This window comes from Heptranchias perlo, chromosome 14, assembly GCF_035084215.1.
Source record: "Heptranchias perlo isolate sHepPer1 chromosome 14, sHepPer1.hap1, whole genome shotgun sequence".
Lineage (NCBI taxonomy): Eukaryota > Metazoa > Chordata > Chondrichthyes > Hexanchiformes > Hexanchidae > Heptranchias > Heptranchias perlo.
Window position 1 is genome coordinate 34451301 of NC_090338.1, and position 15909 is coordinate 34467209.

A 15909-nucleotide genomic window follows, 5' to 3' on the forward strand; every position below is an offset into this window, starting at 1 on the left:
GCTTGATGAATTTGTCAGTACATTTGGTTGGGTTGTTCTGCAAAGCTGGAAGATCGGTTTGCTGAAAACTTTGGTTTGGGGCAGCTGCATGAGGACTCAGACCCTGCATCATAGCAAATGATTTTGGAACTTAATAACAACAGGAATAAACTAAACTAGCTAAAACCGTAATGATTTTTAAATTTCATAATAATTATAGAATAATTGTGTTAGAAATACTGATGTTTTAAATCTACAGTTAAGTGATAAGAACTAATGAAAATTCTTGACAGTTCACTCCACAATTTTAGAAAGAACAGATTTATTCTAGCAGCAATTATGCTGGTGAATGAAAAGATTAATTAATTCACTGCACATAGTTATGTTATCTGCAAAAGAAAGAATTGGTTTCTTGTGTTTGGGTTTATTTGTGATAATTAATATGTAAGTAATTTTTAAAAATCACAATATTTAAATCTCTCTTTATTAATTCTCCTGGAAGTGATATGCCGATAAAACTGATGACATTGCTCATATTGTATGATAAAGTAATATATGGGAACTGAAAATTTTCCACTTTGCATTTAATTACTTGCTCATTACTCTTTCCTTGTGTCTCAATGCCTTCTTGATATCAGAGCTTATTAAAGGGCTATCATCTCTTTGTTGGGCGAACCTTCTCCTATTATTTTGGAAATGTGCAATGAAATGAGGTAATTTGGGCTAAAAATATTGGATCACAAAAACATAATTATGTTCCTTGGGTATGACATCTTGGTGAATATGATATGTGGTTATTTTTGGCTCTTCTCAAAATGGTAACTATTTCTCTTTAAGGTGACATGGCAAAAATATAACTTTTGCTTTTCTTTTAAAAAAATGTTCTTATTCTCTTTAAGACTGCCCGGATTATATGATGTTCCCTAGCTGAGGCCATTAGATTGAATGCTCCGTGGTGTAAGCAGTCATAAAGAATTGCACAGGAGAAAATTACAATTGACTAGTTCTGATTTTCATTCCCTCTCTGTAAGAAGCACCCCACCTCCACTCAGTATCTTCCAGGTCAGGTAATGACCAGGTCAGGAGGTCATAGAATGTAGTACTTCTCTTGACCACAATACACAAACTTTTCTTTATAGTCTCCACAAGCCATGCATCAGCTGTGGCTAAGAAGGCAATCTGTTTCCAGGCCCCAATAAATACGCTCAAGGATCTCGAGTCAACTCCCTCCCTGATTTTTTCCCCCTATGTGGGGAAGCACCCGGTATCTCATTACAACAGTGTGGCTGAGATTGAGAACTGAGCGGTATGGTGGATTAAGCCTACATCCCAGCACTGTCCAAGTATTAGTGCTCCTCTGGAACTGTGGCACTATGGTACTCCATTAGGCTGAAGCTTTTGTATAAAATATAATCTAATGGCACCGTTCATTTCTACCAAACTCACATTTCCATGCAGTTGAAACTAGCAAGACTGAAAGACATTCTATAGTTTTGATACAAAACTTTATGTATTTTTTGGTACTTTAAAAGCATTCATATTAATTCTTTGGGTATTGATCCTCTGACACAATATACATGCTGATGTGTTTTGCATCCCCCTCCCCTTTAATTTTTCCCATTAAGATTCCCATGCCACATGCCAGTGCTTGATTGAGAGGGCAGGCAAGCCACTTGTTTCCAGACCTCAGCTGCTGCTTTGTAGTGTCATCGAGGAAATGGCTGTTAGTGGTGCCAGCTCTCTTCTGTTTTACCTCTTCCAGAGAAGTGCCTCACCTCTGTTCGGCAGCTTTCTCGTTCACCCAGCTGTGAGCAAAAACTCGCCATCTGAAAACACACGACAACGATCCTGCATTCTACCACTTAATGGGGGCACTGCATCAGCAGACTGACCAGCTACATTATTCGGACTTCATTTTTAAAAAATTACACTGAGGTCATTTTAAACAATCTTTATCATCATATTGAGAAATTTCAACATGTTACACTGTTGAGACATAATACAAAATAGTACAGTAAGGTTAAGTGAATTATGTTTCAGCAATACCATGCAACTATAACGTGCAGTAATAATCTAAAGCGACTAACAGTTTAAATCCATAGAAGCATTTACCTTTTTAACTTCATACTTAATGGAAAGTTTCACTCTGCTCAAAGATGGCCTCTGATGATCTCCCTGTGGCTCAAAATCCACATCACCATTAAGAATGGCCTCCACTTCCTCCGTGTCCCGGCACAGGTCAAGTACACCAACAGCAAAATCCTTGCATTGCGTAGATAACTTCCTATAATCATTCTAAACAGAAGAAAATGGTACCTGCTAAGAGTTGCTACAGTCATCAATTGATCTCATCAAAATACTAGACAGAAGAGTAATAGACAAAAGTACAGCATCAAGACTGAGTCCATGAAACTGGCAACAGTTTACACAACCAGTTCAGGAAAGTTTTGAGGGAGCTGTAAAAGTTAAGTAAAAGTGTGTCTCCTTGGGGGCAGAAAACTTAAGTGTTAAGTAAACAAAGTCTCAGGTCAGTCAGAGCTTAGTAATTTGCTAAGGGAACCATGCAGGGTGAGGTCAATCAGAGTTTAAAGTCTAATTGCTAAGATTATTGTTACAAATTTAGGTCTGCCATAGGTATCGCCTTGGGTTTGGTGACATCAGTTGATCTTGTAAGCAGTCTGAATATCTTATTTTTATGGGAGTTGATTCACACTGCCCTATATCTTCTTGTATGATAGGGGGACATGGGGGCAGGGGGGAGGGGGGTGGGGGAGTAACAGTGGAACCTCTTGTGATCTGAACTGGATATCTGTGTCTTTTACATCATTACTTCTTTAATCTCTCAGAGATGGACCAAGGTAACACCAGATGAGATGAGGCTTGGTTTGAATCATTAAGCAGATTTATTTCACAGTAACGTGAATCTGCAGATCAATAGTTATGATCAGATTCACTTAGTTCAATTAATACAACTTACCTCCACATAATAACATGAAAATAATAAACATGCTATGTTACCCCACTTCAGTGGGTCACCTTTCCTGATATAAACAGACCAAATTCTCTGTATTCTGACTTTTTGAGGTTGCCTTTTCTGGGACTATTTGGCCTCAGCTGCAGCTTCTGTTGGAAAAGATAATCTTTTTTTTATTCGTTCATGGGATGTGGGCGTTGCTGGCAAGGCCAGCATTTATTGCCCATCCTTAATTGCCCTTGAGAAGGTGGTGGTGAGCCGCCTTCTTGAACCGCTGCAGCCCGTGTGGTGAAGGTTCTCCCACAGTGCTGTTAGGAGGGAGTTCCAGGATTTTGACCCAGCGACGATGAAGGAACGGCGATATATTTCCAAATCGGGATGGTGTGTGACTTGGAGGGGAATATGCAGGTGGTGTTGTTCCCATGTGCCTGCTGCCCTTGTCCTTCTAAGTGGTAGAGGCCGTGGGTTTGGGAGGTGCTGTCGAAGAAGCCTTGGCAAGTGCATCCTGTGGATGGTACACACTGCAGCCACGGTGCGCTGTTGGTGAAGGGAGTGAATATTTAGGGTGGTGGATGGGGTACCAATCAAGCAGGCTGCTTTGTCCTGAATGGTGTTGAGCTTTTTGAGTATTGTTGGAGCTGCACTCATCCAGGCAAGTAGAGAGCGTTCCATCACACTCCTGACTTGTGCCTTGTCGATGGTGGAAAGGCTTTGGAGAGTCAGGAAGTGAGTCACTGTCGCTTTAAATGCTATGGGTACGGTAGCATAGTGGTTATGTTACAGGATTAGTAATCCAGAGGCCTGAACTAATAATCCAGAGTTATGAGTTCAAATCCCGCCACAGCAGCTGGGAATTTAAATTCAATTAACTAAATAAAATCTGGAATTTAAAAAAAAACGAATGGCCACGAAACTACCAGATTGTCGTTAAAAACTCATCTGGTTCACTAATGCCCTTTAGGGAAGGAAACCTACCGTCCTTACCCAGTCTGGCCTATATGTGACTCCAGACCCACAGCAATGTGGTCTATTCTTAATCGCCCTCTTAAATAGTAGTACAGGCAATTATACAATCTCACTATAAAAAGTCATAATAAGAATAATACTGGACGGACCATCCAGCGCCGGACATGACAAAGGCAAACCAAGCCCAGTCGACCCTGCAAAGTCCTCCTCACTAACATTTGGGGACTTGTGCCAAAATTGGGAGAGCTGTCCCACAGACGAGTTAAGCAACAGCCTGACATAGCCATACTCACAGAATCATATCTTTCAGTCAACGTCCCAGACTCTTCCTCTTCCATTACCACCCTTGGGTATGTCCTGTCCCACCGGCAGGACTGACCCACCAGAGGTGGTGGTACAGTTATATACAATCAGGAGGGAGTGGCCCGCAACGCTGACTCCGGACCCCATGAAATCTCATGACATCAGGCCAAACATGGGCAAGGAAACCTTCTGCTGATTACCACCATGTTGAGCACCACTTGGAGGAAGCACTGAAGGTAGTAAGAGCACAGAATGTACTCTGGGTGGGGGACGTCAATGTCCATTATCAAGAGTGGCTCGGTAACACCACTACTGACCGAGCTGGCCGAGTCCTGAAGGACATAACTGCCAGACTGGGCCTGCGCCAGGTGGTGAGCGAAGCAACACGAGGGAAAACCTACTTGACCTCGTGCTCACTAATCTACCAGTCGCAGATGCATCTGTCCATGACAGTATTGGTAGGAGTGACCACCACATAGTCCTCGTGGAGACGAAGATCTCGTCTTCACACTGAGGACTCTCACCCAACGTGTTGTGTGACACTACCACTGTGCTAAATGGGATAGATTCAGAATAGATCGAGCAGCTCAAAACTGGGCATCCACGAGGTGCTGTGGGCCATCAGCAGCAGCAGAATTGTATTCCAGCACAATCTGTAACCTCATGAGCATATTCCTCACTCAACCATTACCAACAAGCCAGGGGATCAACACTGGTTCAATGAGGAGTGTAGAAGAGCATGCCAGGAGCAGCACCAGGCGTACCTAAAAATGAGGTGACAACCTGGTGAAGCTACAACTCAGGACTACATGCATGCTAAACAGCAGAAGCAACATGCTATAGACAGAGCTAAGCAATTCCACAACCAACGGATCAGATCAAAGCTCTGCAGTCCTGCCACATCCAGTCGTGAATGGCGGTGGACAATTAAACAACTAACAGGAGGAGGAGGCTCTGTGAACATCCCCATCCTTAATGATGGCAGAGTCCAGCACGTGAGTGCAAAAAACAAGGCTGAAGCATTTGCAATCATCTTCAGCCAGAAGTGCTGAGTGGATGATCCATCTCGGCCTCCTCCCGATATCCCCAACATCACAGAAGCCAGTCTTCAGCCAATTCGATTCACTCCACATGATATCAAGAAATGGCTGAGTGCACTGGATACAACAAAGGCTATGGGCCCCAACAACATCCCGGCTGTAGTGCTGAAGACTTGTGCTCCAGAACTAGCTGCGCCTCTAGTCAAACTATTCCAGCACAGCTACAACACTGGCATCTAACTGACAATGTGGAAAATTGCCCAGGTATGTCCTGTCCAGGACATTTAGAAAATATCAAAGGGATTAGATAAAGTCAACATGGAATTATGAAAGGGAAATCATGTTTGACAAACCAACTGGAGTTTTTTGAGGATGTAACTGGTAGAATAGATAAGGGAGAACCAGTGGATGTGGTTTATTTGGATTTTCAGAAGGCCTTTGATAAAGTCCCACATAAGAGGTTAGTGTGCAAAATTAAAGAACATGGGATTGGGGGTAATATACTGGCATGGATTGAAAATTGGTTAACAGACAGGAAACAGAGAATAGGAATAAATGGGCCTTTTTCGGGGTGGCAGGCGGTGACTAGTGGGGTACCACAGGGATCAGTGCTTGGGCCCCAGCTATTCACAATATATATCAATGATTTGGATGAGGGAACCAAATGTAATATTTCCAAGTTTGCTGACGACACAAAACTAGGTGAGATCGTGAGTTGTAAGGAGGATGCAAAGAAGCTTCAAGGCGATTTAGGCAAGTACAGTGAGTGGGCAAATACATGGAAGATGCAGTATAATGTGGATAAATGTGAAGTTATCCACTTCGGAAGGAAAAACAGAAAGGCAGAATATTATTTAAATCATGATAGATTGGGGAATGTTTATGTACAAAGGGACCTGGGTGTCCTTGTACACCAGTCACTGAAAGCAAACATGCAGGTGCAGCAAGCAGTTAGGAAGGCAAATGGTATGTTGGCCTTCATTGCAAGAGGATTTGAGTACAGGAGCAAGGATGTCTTACTGCAGTTATACAGGGCCTTGGTGAGACCACACCTGGAGTATTGTGTGCAGTTTTGGTCTCCTTACCTAAGAAAGGATATACTTGCCATAGAGGGAGTGCAGCGAAGGTTCACCCGACTGATTCCTGGGATGGCAGGACTGTTGTATGAGGAGAGATTGGGTCAACTCAGCCTGTATTCACTCGAGTTTAGAAGAATGAGAGGGGTCACAGTCTCAGGATACGGAGTAGGACATTTAGGACTGAGATGAGGAGAAATGTTTTTCGCTCAGAGGATGGTGAACCTGTGGAATTCTCTACCACAAAAGGCTGTGGAGGCCAAGTCACTGAATATATTTAAGAAGGAGTTAGATAGATTTCTAGACACAAAAGGCATCAAGGGGTATGAGGAGAAAGCGGGAATAGGGTATTGGGATAGAGGATCAGCCATGGTCATATTGAATGGTGGAGCAGGCTCGAAGGGCTGAATGGCCTACTCCTGCTCCTATTTTCTATGTTTCTATGTCCACAAAAAGCTGGACAAATCCAATCCGGCCAATTATCAGTCTTCTCTCAATCATCAGCAAAGTGATGGAAGGTATCGTCGACAGTGCTATCAAGCGGCACTTACTCACCAATAACCTGCTCACCAACGCTCAGTTTGGGTTCCGCCAGGATCACTCGGCTCCAGACCTCATTACAGCCTTGGTCCAAACATGGACAAAAGAGCTGAATTCCAGAGGTGAGGTGAGAGTAACTGCCCTTGACATCATGGCAGCATTTGACCGAGTGTTGCACCAAGGAGCCCTAGTAAAATTGAAGTCAATGCGAATCAGGGGGAAAGATCTCCAGTGGCTGGAGTCATACCTAGCACAAAGGAAGATGGTAGTGGTTGTTGGAGGCCAATCATCTCAGCCCCAGGACATTGCTGCAGGAGTTCCTCAGGGCAGTGTGCTAGGCCCAACCACCTTCAGCTGCTTCATAAGGTCCCTCCATCATAAGGTCAGAATTGGGGATGTTCGCTGATGATTGCACAGTGTTCAGTTCCATTCGCAACCCCTCAGATAATGAAGCAGTCCGAGCCCGCATGCAGGAAGACCTGGACAACATCCAGGCTTGGGCTGATAAGTGGCAAGTAACATTCACACCAGACAAGTGCCAGGCAATGACCATCGCCAACAAGAGAGATCTAACCACCTCCCCTTGACATTCAATGGCATTACCATCACCGAATCCCCCACCATTAACATCCTGGGGGTCACCATTGAACAGAAACTTAACTGGTGCAGCAATATAAGTACTGTAGCTACAAGTGCAGGTCAGAGGTTGGCTATTCTGCGGCAAGTGACTCAACTCCTGACTCCCCAAAGCCTTTCCACCATTTACAAGGCACAAGTCAGGAGTGTGATGGAATACTCTCCACTTGCCTGGACGAGTGCAGCTCCAACAACACTCAAGAAGCTCAACACCATCCAGGACAAAGCAGCCCGCTTGATTGGTACCCAATCCACCAACCTAAACATTCACTCCCTTCACCACTGGCGCACCGTGGCCGCAGTGTGTACCATCCACAGGATGCACTGCAGCAACTCGCGAAGGCTTCTTCGACAACACCTCCCAAACCTCTGACCTCTACCACCTAGAAGGACAAGAGCTGCAGGCACATGGGAACAACACCACCTGCACGTTCCCCTCCAAGTCACACACCATCCCGACTTGGAAATACATCACCGTTCCGTCATCGTCGCTGGGTCAAAATCTTGGAACTCCCTTCCTAACAGCACTGTGGGAGAACCTTCACCACACGGACTGCAGCGGTTCAAGAAGGCGTTTCACCACCACCTTCTCAAGGGCAATTAAGGATGGGCAATAAATGCTGGCCTCGCCAGCGACGCCCACATCCCATGAACAAATAAAAAACAAATCAGCGTTGCACACTTATCTACCGCATATTCTCCCTACTTTACACGGTGCCGGTGCTTGTTATCTGCGCATGCGCAAACACTTTTACCAAGATGGCATCCGACGCATGGCACACTAGAAGTGTGTGTGCGCATTTCGGATGCCATTTTAGGTCCTTTGGAGCTTGCGTAGCGCCTACAAAACGAGCGCTACGCGGCCAAATTTAGTGCCCCCTATCTTTAACTCTAAACTGTGAAAAAATAGTTGACTAAATCATATTCAGAATAATTAATTACTAATTAATTCAAAATCAAACTATAATCTGTCTACTAAATATAATCTAGACCTTAAGTGTTTCTATTAGTTTTGGAATTAAACTAGACCCCTATGCATTTAAAACACTAGATTTAAAGTAACTTTCTTTTCTTAATTTTTTTTGTGGAAAAATGGTCAAAAAGTCCTGAAATTTGAAATATTTCCCTCCCCCCAGGTAATTCCCTCGTGTAAGGCCTATGGCTTGTTTGCAAAGACCGGGCGTCCCAGTCTGGCTTTTCCATCATGAACTCCAATCCTCCATGATCCTGGAAGGCGTGGGGGTGTGGTGGTAATTTTCAACTTACTACTGGAGCGTAGAACTGTTGCTGCGGGTCGGGCGCCCATTATAAAGAAGACCCAATTTTCTTTTTCACTTGCTGTCTCATACGTTGCAAATGCATGTAGGCTCCTGGTTTGCATTGCACGATTTCTAAGAGACCAGCAGTGGTTCAATTTATGGACTATCTTGCCATATTTAACACACCTGACCTCATATCCAGAGAGAGTGAATGACAGATCGGGGACCAGGGAGAGAGGGGTGGGAAATCTGGAGCCAGAGGGATGGGGGATGGGGCAGGTCAGAGATCAGAAGGCAGGGAGAGAGGGCATGGGAGACTGAGAACCAGGGAGAAGGGAATAGAAGACCGGGAGACAGGGAGAAGGGGGAGCAGATTGAAAACTGGAACGAGGAATGGACTAAGAACCATCGAGAGGAAAGTGGTAGACCAGGCGTTGTAGAGAGGGAGGTGGCAGACCAGTGGCTGGACAAAGAAGGATAGGAAAATGAAAACCTTAAACAAGATGATGGGAGACCAGGAGATAAATTGGACAGATACAAGTGGTGTTGGAGAGTTCAGACTAGACAGGTGAGTGGGGATGAGCCAAGAGCATGCGAGTGTACTTTCCACAGTGAGCTTCATTATCATCCATATCTAATTTATATGATAAGTTGCCTCCTTTTAACCCACACGCAGTGGCAACAATTTCTAGTTTTGTGACACGTGTGTATATAGAGGGACCAAAATTCCTTGGGATACTACAGTCCTGCGTTGATTCTGCTGGACATTGTGGGGTCAGTTGAAAGGAATCTCATTAGCATGGGGTAGGCGGGCGAATCCACCAATATGAGCACATCTCCATTGCCTGCCTGTCCAATGTGGCTGGAAACTCTGGCACCCACCCGCCATGGGGAGGGGGGTGGCCTAGGCCCGACCTGACCCCAACCATGTTCCCCTTGAACCTCTGAGTAAGGGAATGGATCTTGACAAAATTTAAACATAACTCACCCTTCTTCAGGAATCCAGGCTACATGCCCATGTGGAGGTCAGTATGTCTCATTTCACTGGACATACAGGCCTCCACAGATATGATTGGTCTCTACAGAGTGACTGAGGTAGGAACTCCTGGCTTAGGGAGTGCCCATCCCTGGCTCAATCTCCTGACAACATTTGACTTGTAACCCCTGAAAATGGTGGAGTCTGACAAAATTGGGTTTTGCCATTTTCTGGGGGTTTCTGTCGGTCTCCTGCAAAGTTATTGTGGGAGACCTGCGGAATCTCCAAGGAATTTTGGCCCCAGTATGTTTAGGAGAGTACGTTAACCGAAGTGTGGGCATTAGTGTAACTTTGAGGCTAATATCAACTCATAAGGCAATGCTCAAAAATCTGCTTTAAAAGAAGATCTAAGGCTAGCGCTAGGTTATATCCCACTTCAGATCAATCATTTGCAGGTACAAATTTATTGCTGTTCACTGTAATGCAAATAATTGTGGTTAAGTTCAGTTCCATGAGATCAAATCCTCCTCAAGATCAAATTTTTAGTCCACTGTTTTTGAATTTGGTTAAAATCTATACTCTCCTTTCCATATCCAATGACTTGCTAATCTAAATATTCAACTAATAGGCTCTTCAGTCTGCAAATCAAATTAATCATTCCAATCAGTTAACAATAATAAAAATAAAAAATATTAGGAATGCTCTTTCCTAAAGTCTGGGTAATGGTGATAAAGACATGTCCAACCATCAACACCTTATTTATACACTGCCTTATTCAGATAAATTAATAAATTACTAATTAACTGCCTGTACACTTCAGCACACCTTGAAAATGCTGTACATCAAGTACTGTTTGTGCTGAGACCTGATGCCAAAATCTGCTCAGTATTCAACTTCATTCAAGTGGATTAATTGCACCTACTTCCTTCACATTGTAGGCTGTCAGTGGGTGATAATTGTACACATTTTGCATGCATACTGCACATGTAAATGTCAGACACTGGATGCATCCATCAGCTGTTCTGTGCAAGTGAATAGTCAACAAAATGTTTTTCTCTGTTTTAAGGAAGGCAGAATGGAAAGGATGACAGGCAGTAGCGGTTGGGTGAATGTGACATGTAGAATGGGGTGGTGGGGGAATGAGGTGTCAGTTACAAGTCTGACAGTGTCTGTTTGAGATTTACAATCACTTGACAATATTATCATAGAATCATAGAATGAGCACAGGAGGAGGCTACTCGGCCCATCGTGCCTGTGCTGGCTCTTTGAAAGAGCTATCCAATTAGTCCCACTCCTCTGCTCTTTCCTCATAGTCCTGTAAATTTTTCCACTTCAAGTAATTATACAATTCCCTTTTGAAAGTTATTATGGGACTTCTGATTAAACAGTTCCTCAAACAATGCAGCTAGCAATTAAAAATGTTGCTGGAGGAAATTCATTGGGCAGCATTTTAGCACCCGCTATCGGGTGCGTTCCTGGCGGGGTGGCCCCGAAAATCGGGAAATCCCGGAGCGGGACCGGAGCCCGCCTCGAGCCCGCGCACTTCCGGGTTCCCCACTGACGCGCCGGTGTGCGCGCGCAGCCCCCGCTGGTGGGAATCCCGCAGGCAATTAAAGCCAGCAGGATGCCACTTGACGCTGTTTATTTTGCTTGTTCAGGTCATTAACTGACCTGAGGAGGGGTGGGATTTTAGAGCAAACCGGGACTGTTTCCCACACTGGGGGAAACACTCCCAGTTCAAATGGACCTGTTGCAGCTGTCAGCCTGTGGCAGCTGCAAAGGTCCATTTGACAGGTGGGGCGGGGGGGCAGACCCTCACTCATTGCAGGAGGCCACTCTGTCACTTGGGAAAAGTTTGGCCTCCACCACCCTCCTCCTGACGATCAAAGTCACTAACTTGCACACTTACCCCGGGGTCCAGAGACATGTACCTACCTTGCGGACCCCCTCAGATGTACATCTTCTGGATGGGGGCCGCCGTAGCTGCAGTCATGACCTCCTCGGAGGGCGAACAGCATCACCAGCCTCACCAGCCTCGCCATCCACGCCGTCCACCTCTGACACGTGGAACTCCACAACAGAGTGCTGTGACACATCCACCTGTACAGCAGGAGGGAGGGCTACCGCAGAGAGAGATGCGTCGCAGAGGGCACTACCCTCGCCACAGGGTCCACAGACCGAGGCTCAGCTTCCTGGACCTCTCTGAGCAGCAGTGCACACGGAGGCTCAGAGTCACTCGACATGTAGTCGTGGACATCTGCAGCCTCCTTCATGCCAAGCTGCTCCCGGCTGGCCTGAGCACCATCTTCTTACCTGTCGCTGTCAAAGTCACCACTGCCCTCAACAACCTCTCCCCCGCATCCTTCCAGGGTGCAACCGGGGACATCGCCGACGTCCCTCAGCCGTCTGCACAAAAGAGCCCTGCAAATACATCTACACCCACTCTGCAGTGACACAATGGGTGGCATCAGTTGTGGGTCTTCATAGTGATCCTCAGGAAAGGGCATTATTGCACAAACCAGACAAGATTCGCGAAGATGTGGCAGTAGCGGTGCCAATATAATATGTAATGTGAGTTGGTCAGAAATTTAATATAAGTAACAACCATGACAAAACCTCAAACACCCTTGTGCATCCCCTTCATGCTCACGACACGCTTGCCTTACGCTTCCTAGTGCACATATGTGATGCATGCCCTGTGGCTGCAGCACAGGTAGTGGCAGGTTGATTGAGGCTGGCCGTGAAAGAGATGCATCAGAGGGTGAGTATGAGATAGAGCCATGAGATTGTATGAGGATTGGGTTGAGTGGTAGTGGCGGGATGAGTACTGGCGAGGTGAGTAAGTGCAGGTAAGATGAGGATGAGGTTTGAGTGGGTGTGAGGGGTGATGTGACAGAGTAGTGTTGGCAGTGCAGAAGGAGATGTGGGGTGGGGGCGGTGATGTGGCAGATGGAGTGTAGGGGAAAGAGTAAGTGTACTCACATTGGCTGACCTACTGAGGTCATTGGAGCGCCTCCTGCACTGTATGCAGGTGGGCGATATGTTGGTGGCGCTGGTGACCTCCTCTGCCACCTCGAGCCAGGCTTCCTGGTGGCAGAGGCAGGCCGCTTCCTCCCGCCCGCCGGGGGGAAGATCTCTGTCCTCCCCCTCCTCCTCACCCCATGTATTGATACCTGGAGTGAGGCATCATTAAACTGGGAGCAGCCTTCCCCCTGGGCTGCTCCATGCTGTGATTTTTTCTGTTTGCTGCAACATCTGTCAGTGGAGGACTGCCCCTTTAAATAGAGCTCCTCCAGCTGACAGATCTTACTGCGCATGCGCAGCCCGCCCGACGCGTAAATCAGCAGTGGGGAACCCGGAGGAGAAGGTAAGTGAATCCAATTATGCTACGATCGCGCGGGGAGCTGACTGATTTCGCCGGGGCCGCCGAGAACCCGCAGCCCTGGTAACATCGGGCTTTCTGGTGCACAACTGTGAAAGCAAATAAGTAAATAAAAAATATAATGTTACACCATAAACAGCCAACTTGAAATCATCAAATTCCCCAACTGCAAGAAACAGTGAAAATAACTAGCAGTAAATACATTCAATATAACTTGCTCCTAAAGACACCTTGCTGATATCAGTGGTTCTTTAGGTTGTCATGGCATGTATGTCAGATGCTTTAGAGGATAGCAGAGCAATCAGAAATGAATAGGCAGTACTTTGCTCTCGTAAGGAATATGTAGGAGAGATTGTGGCTTTATATGAGATTGCAGCATGTCGAAAGGCCCAGGGGAACCCTCACTTAAACTGCTTTCATCGATTTTTGTAAGGTGTTTGACCTAGTGCCTCATGAAGAATCTGAAAGTTATGAGAATACAAGGCCAAATCTTGGATTTTATCTAGCTCCAAGATCCATATCAGGAAGAAGCATTGGACCTATCTGTCTCAAAAGAGGAGTGAGGCAAGGTTGTCCATAGTCCATTGTCCATTTTTTTGAATGTCTTCAACAACAATGTGGCATTCCAAAGTCTTCCTCACTCTGATACTTCACTAATGGAGAATGCTGCTGCTTCTTCCATCATTCCCTATAATTCTGAACAGTCTGATGCTCCATAGTCAGACTGACCTGCTTTTACTTTCTGGTACTGCTTTCAGAATGGAAGTGCAAGGGACAGTGTTATGAACCTAGAAATTTTTGTCTTTAAATTCATTTATTTAAACTAGTCAAGATTGTGATGGAAGCAGAGTTTTATCTTGTTTCATCTTACTTAATTTCTGAATTACAAGGCCAATTTTCCATTGGTGGAGGGTGCAGCCAGGTCACTTTGCATCATGGGTGTGGGGAGTGGATGTCCTGGGATTTTTTTAAAGATCCTTATTTGCATAATGATGGTGTGCGCCCACCTTTAATTGGGCCAATCACCAAGAACATGAATCCTGGGGCAGGAGTTTAAAAGTGCAGGTGCAGCTTCTTAAAAAGACACCTGCGTTTCTTGTCATTTTGGCCTAGATTTTTCTGCTGCATGCTTGAGCATGAACCAGGAGACTGCAAGAGCATAGGGAGGAGGGTTTATTATTCATTTCTTGGTCAGAGAAATCATGCTGAGGAAGGTAATTCATTGGAGGATTGATGTTTTTGGCTATGAGGGGCACCTTTCCCAAAAGGCATCTATGAAGGCTGCGTGTGAAAAGGTGGTTGTAAACTTAGCGCCTTACATACTCTGCCCTTCGTCTGTTAATTTTTCGGTTGAACTGGGCGGGTGAAGATGGGAAATGGATTGGGTCTTGGTTTATTGTGTTTTCTCCCATTTTTACCTCCAAGCAACTTCCCACTGGAAGTTAGGGGTAAGTGCAAAACTTCTGCTCATATATGGATGGGCGATTTGTCATGATGTGCAACTGAAGGCACATACATCATACAATGTATCCTCTGTCATTCATGCCATAGCAATGTTGAATACAAGGGATGCCTGTTCATCCCTGGCATCCAACATTCCATGGCGGTCGGTGGGGGAGTTATTTTAAAGTTTAAGGAACGGAAAGCCTATGCAGTTGATCGCAGAGTGGTTGATTACATAGATTTGTTGCACATTATAAAAATTAGCAAATCTTGTTTCACTTTGTCAGACAACACTGAGGTAACGGACCACGCTACACTGCATCAGCCATTGTCCACATCTGCCCCAGGTGGTCTCTCTGGCGCAGCCTGGGGAGCCCAACAAAATTATTCAAATTACCCTAACTATGGAAAATTAGCTGTGGTCAAGAAAGATCCTTTCTGTGGGATGAATTCCCGCCACTGTCCTTCCACCGGTGTTACAGCCGAGCAAAAGATCTAGATATGTGGACGGTAAATCCTTGTGACTGGCTGGCTACAACATAAATAATCTTCATCACTGTTGGATCGACTAAGAACACTTTCTCATCTGAGTATTCATCTGAGCCCTCTGTCAATTGAATTCCTCAGAGTGCAACCTCATTGTCTTCTGGACTGTTTGTTCATAGTGTTAATGTGAAGGATGTTCCAAAATCTGTGAATTATATCGTCATTTCTTCTTAACCTAGCTGAGCAAATGAATAAATTCTGGTTCAAGAATTGGTGTTGCAGTTACATGGCCAGAGACCACTGTTGCTTTGATGTTTAATTTAATGAAGCTTGACGGGCGATACCAACTTCAAAGGGGAAAATATCCTTAAAACATAAGAATATTCTAGTGTTTAAAAGTATTCAGTTTATCATTGCTGTTATATGTAGAGAGAAGGATGAAACTCTGTGAGCAACACTTATGTGTTTAGCACTAAACTGTATCTTTCAAGAGTTTGCTGAAAGAAGCCAGAAGAACAAAAAAGTCTTTAATCACTGATTATGTTGTGGAGATGCCAGTGATGGACTGGGGTTGACAATTGTAAACAATTTTACAACACCAAGTTATAGTCCAACAATTTTATTTGAAAATCACAAGCTTTCGGAGGCTTCCTCCTTCCTCAGGTGAATGTGGAAATGAAATCCTCGAACCTTTCGTATTTATAAATCACAGAACAATACCTGGTGATTACAGATAGTCTTTCCAACTGCCCGTTGCCAAGGCAATCAAAGTGTTCAGACGGAGAGGTGTTACCGACAGGGCCACCGAATATACAAACAACCAAAAAAACAGAGAGAGAGGCAGAAACA

The 15909-nt window shown here is 45.0% G+C and overlaps 1 protein-coding gene across 1 annotated transcript in view; it reads right to left on the reverse strand.

Annotated features, from left to right (window-relative positions):
• Window positions 1-15909, reverse strand: part of LOC137332108 (short transient receptor potential channel 7) — a 67100-nt gene that overhangs the window by 25250 nt on the left and 25941 nt on the right. The window contains exon 2 of the mRNA XM_067995819.1: window positions 2092-2274. Within this exon, the coding sequence (XP_067851920.1) occupies window positions 2092-2274 (183 nt within the window). The remainder of the gene's footprint in view (window positions 1-2091; window positions 2275-15909) is intronic.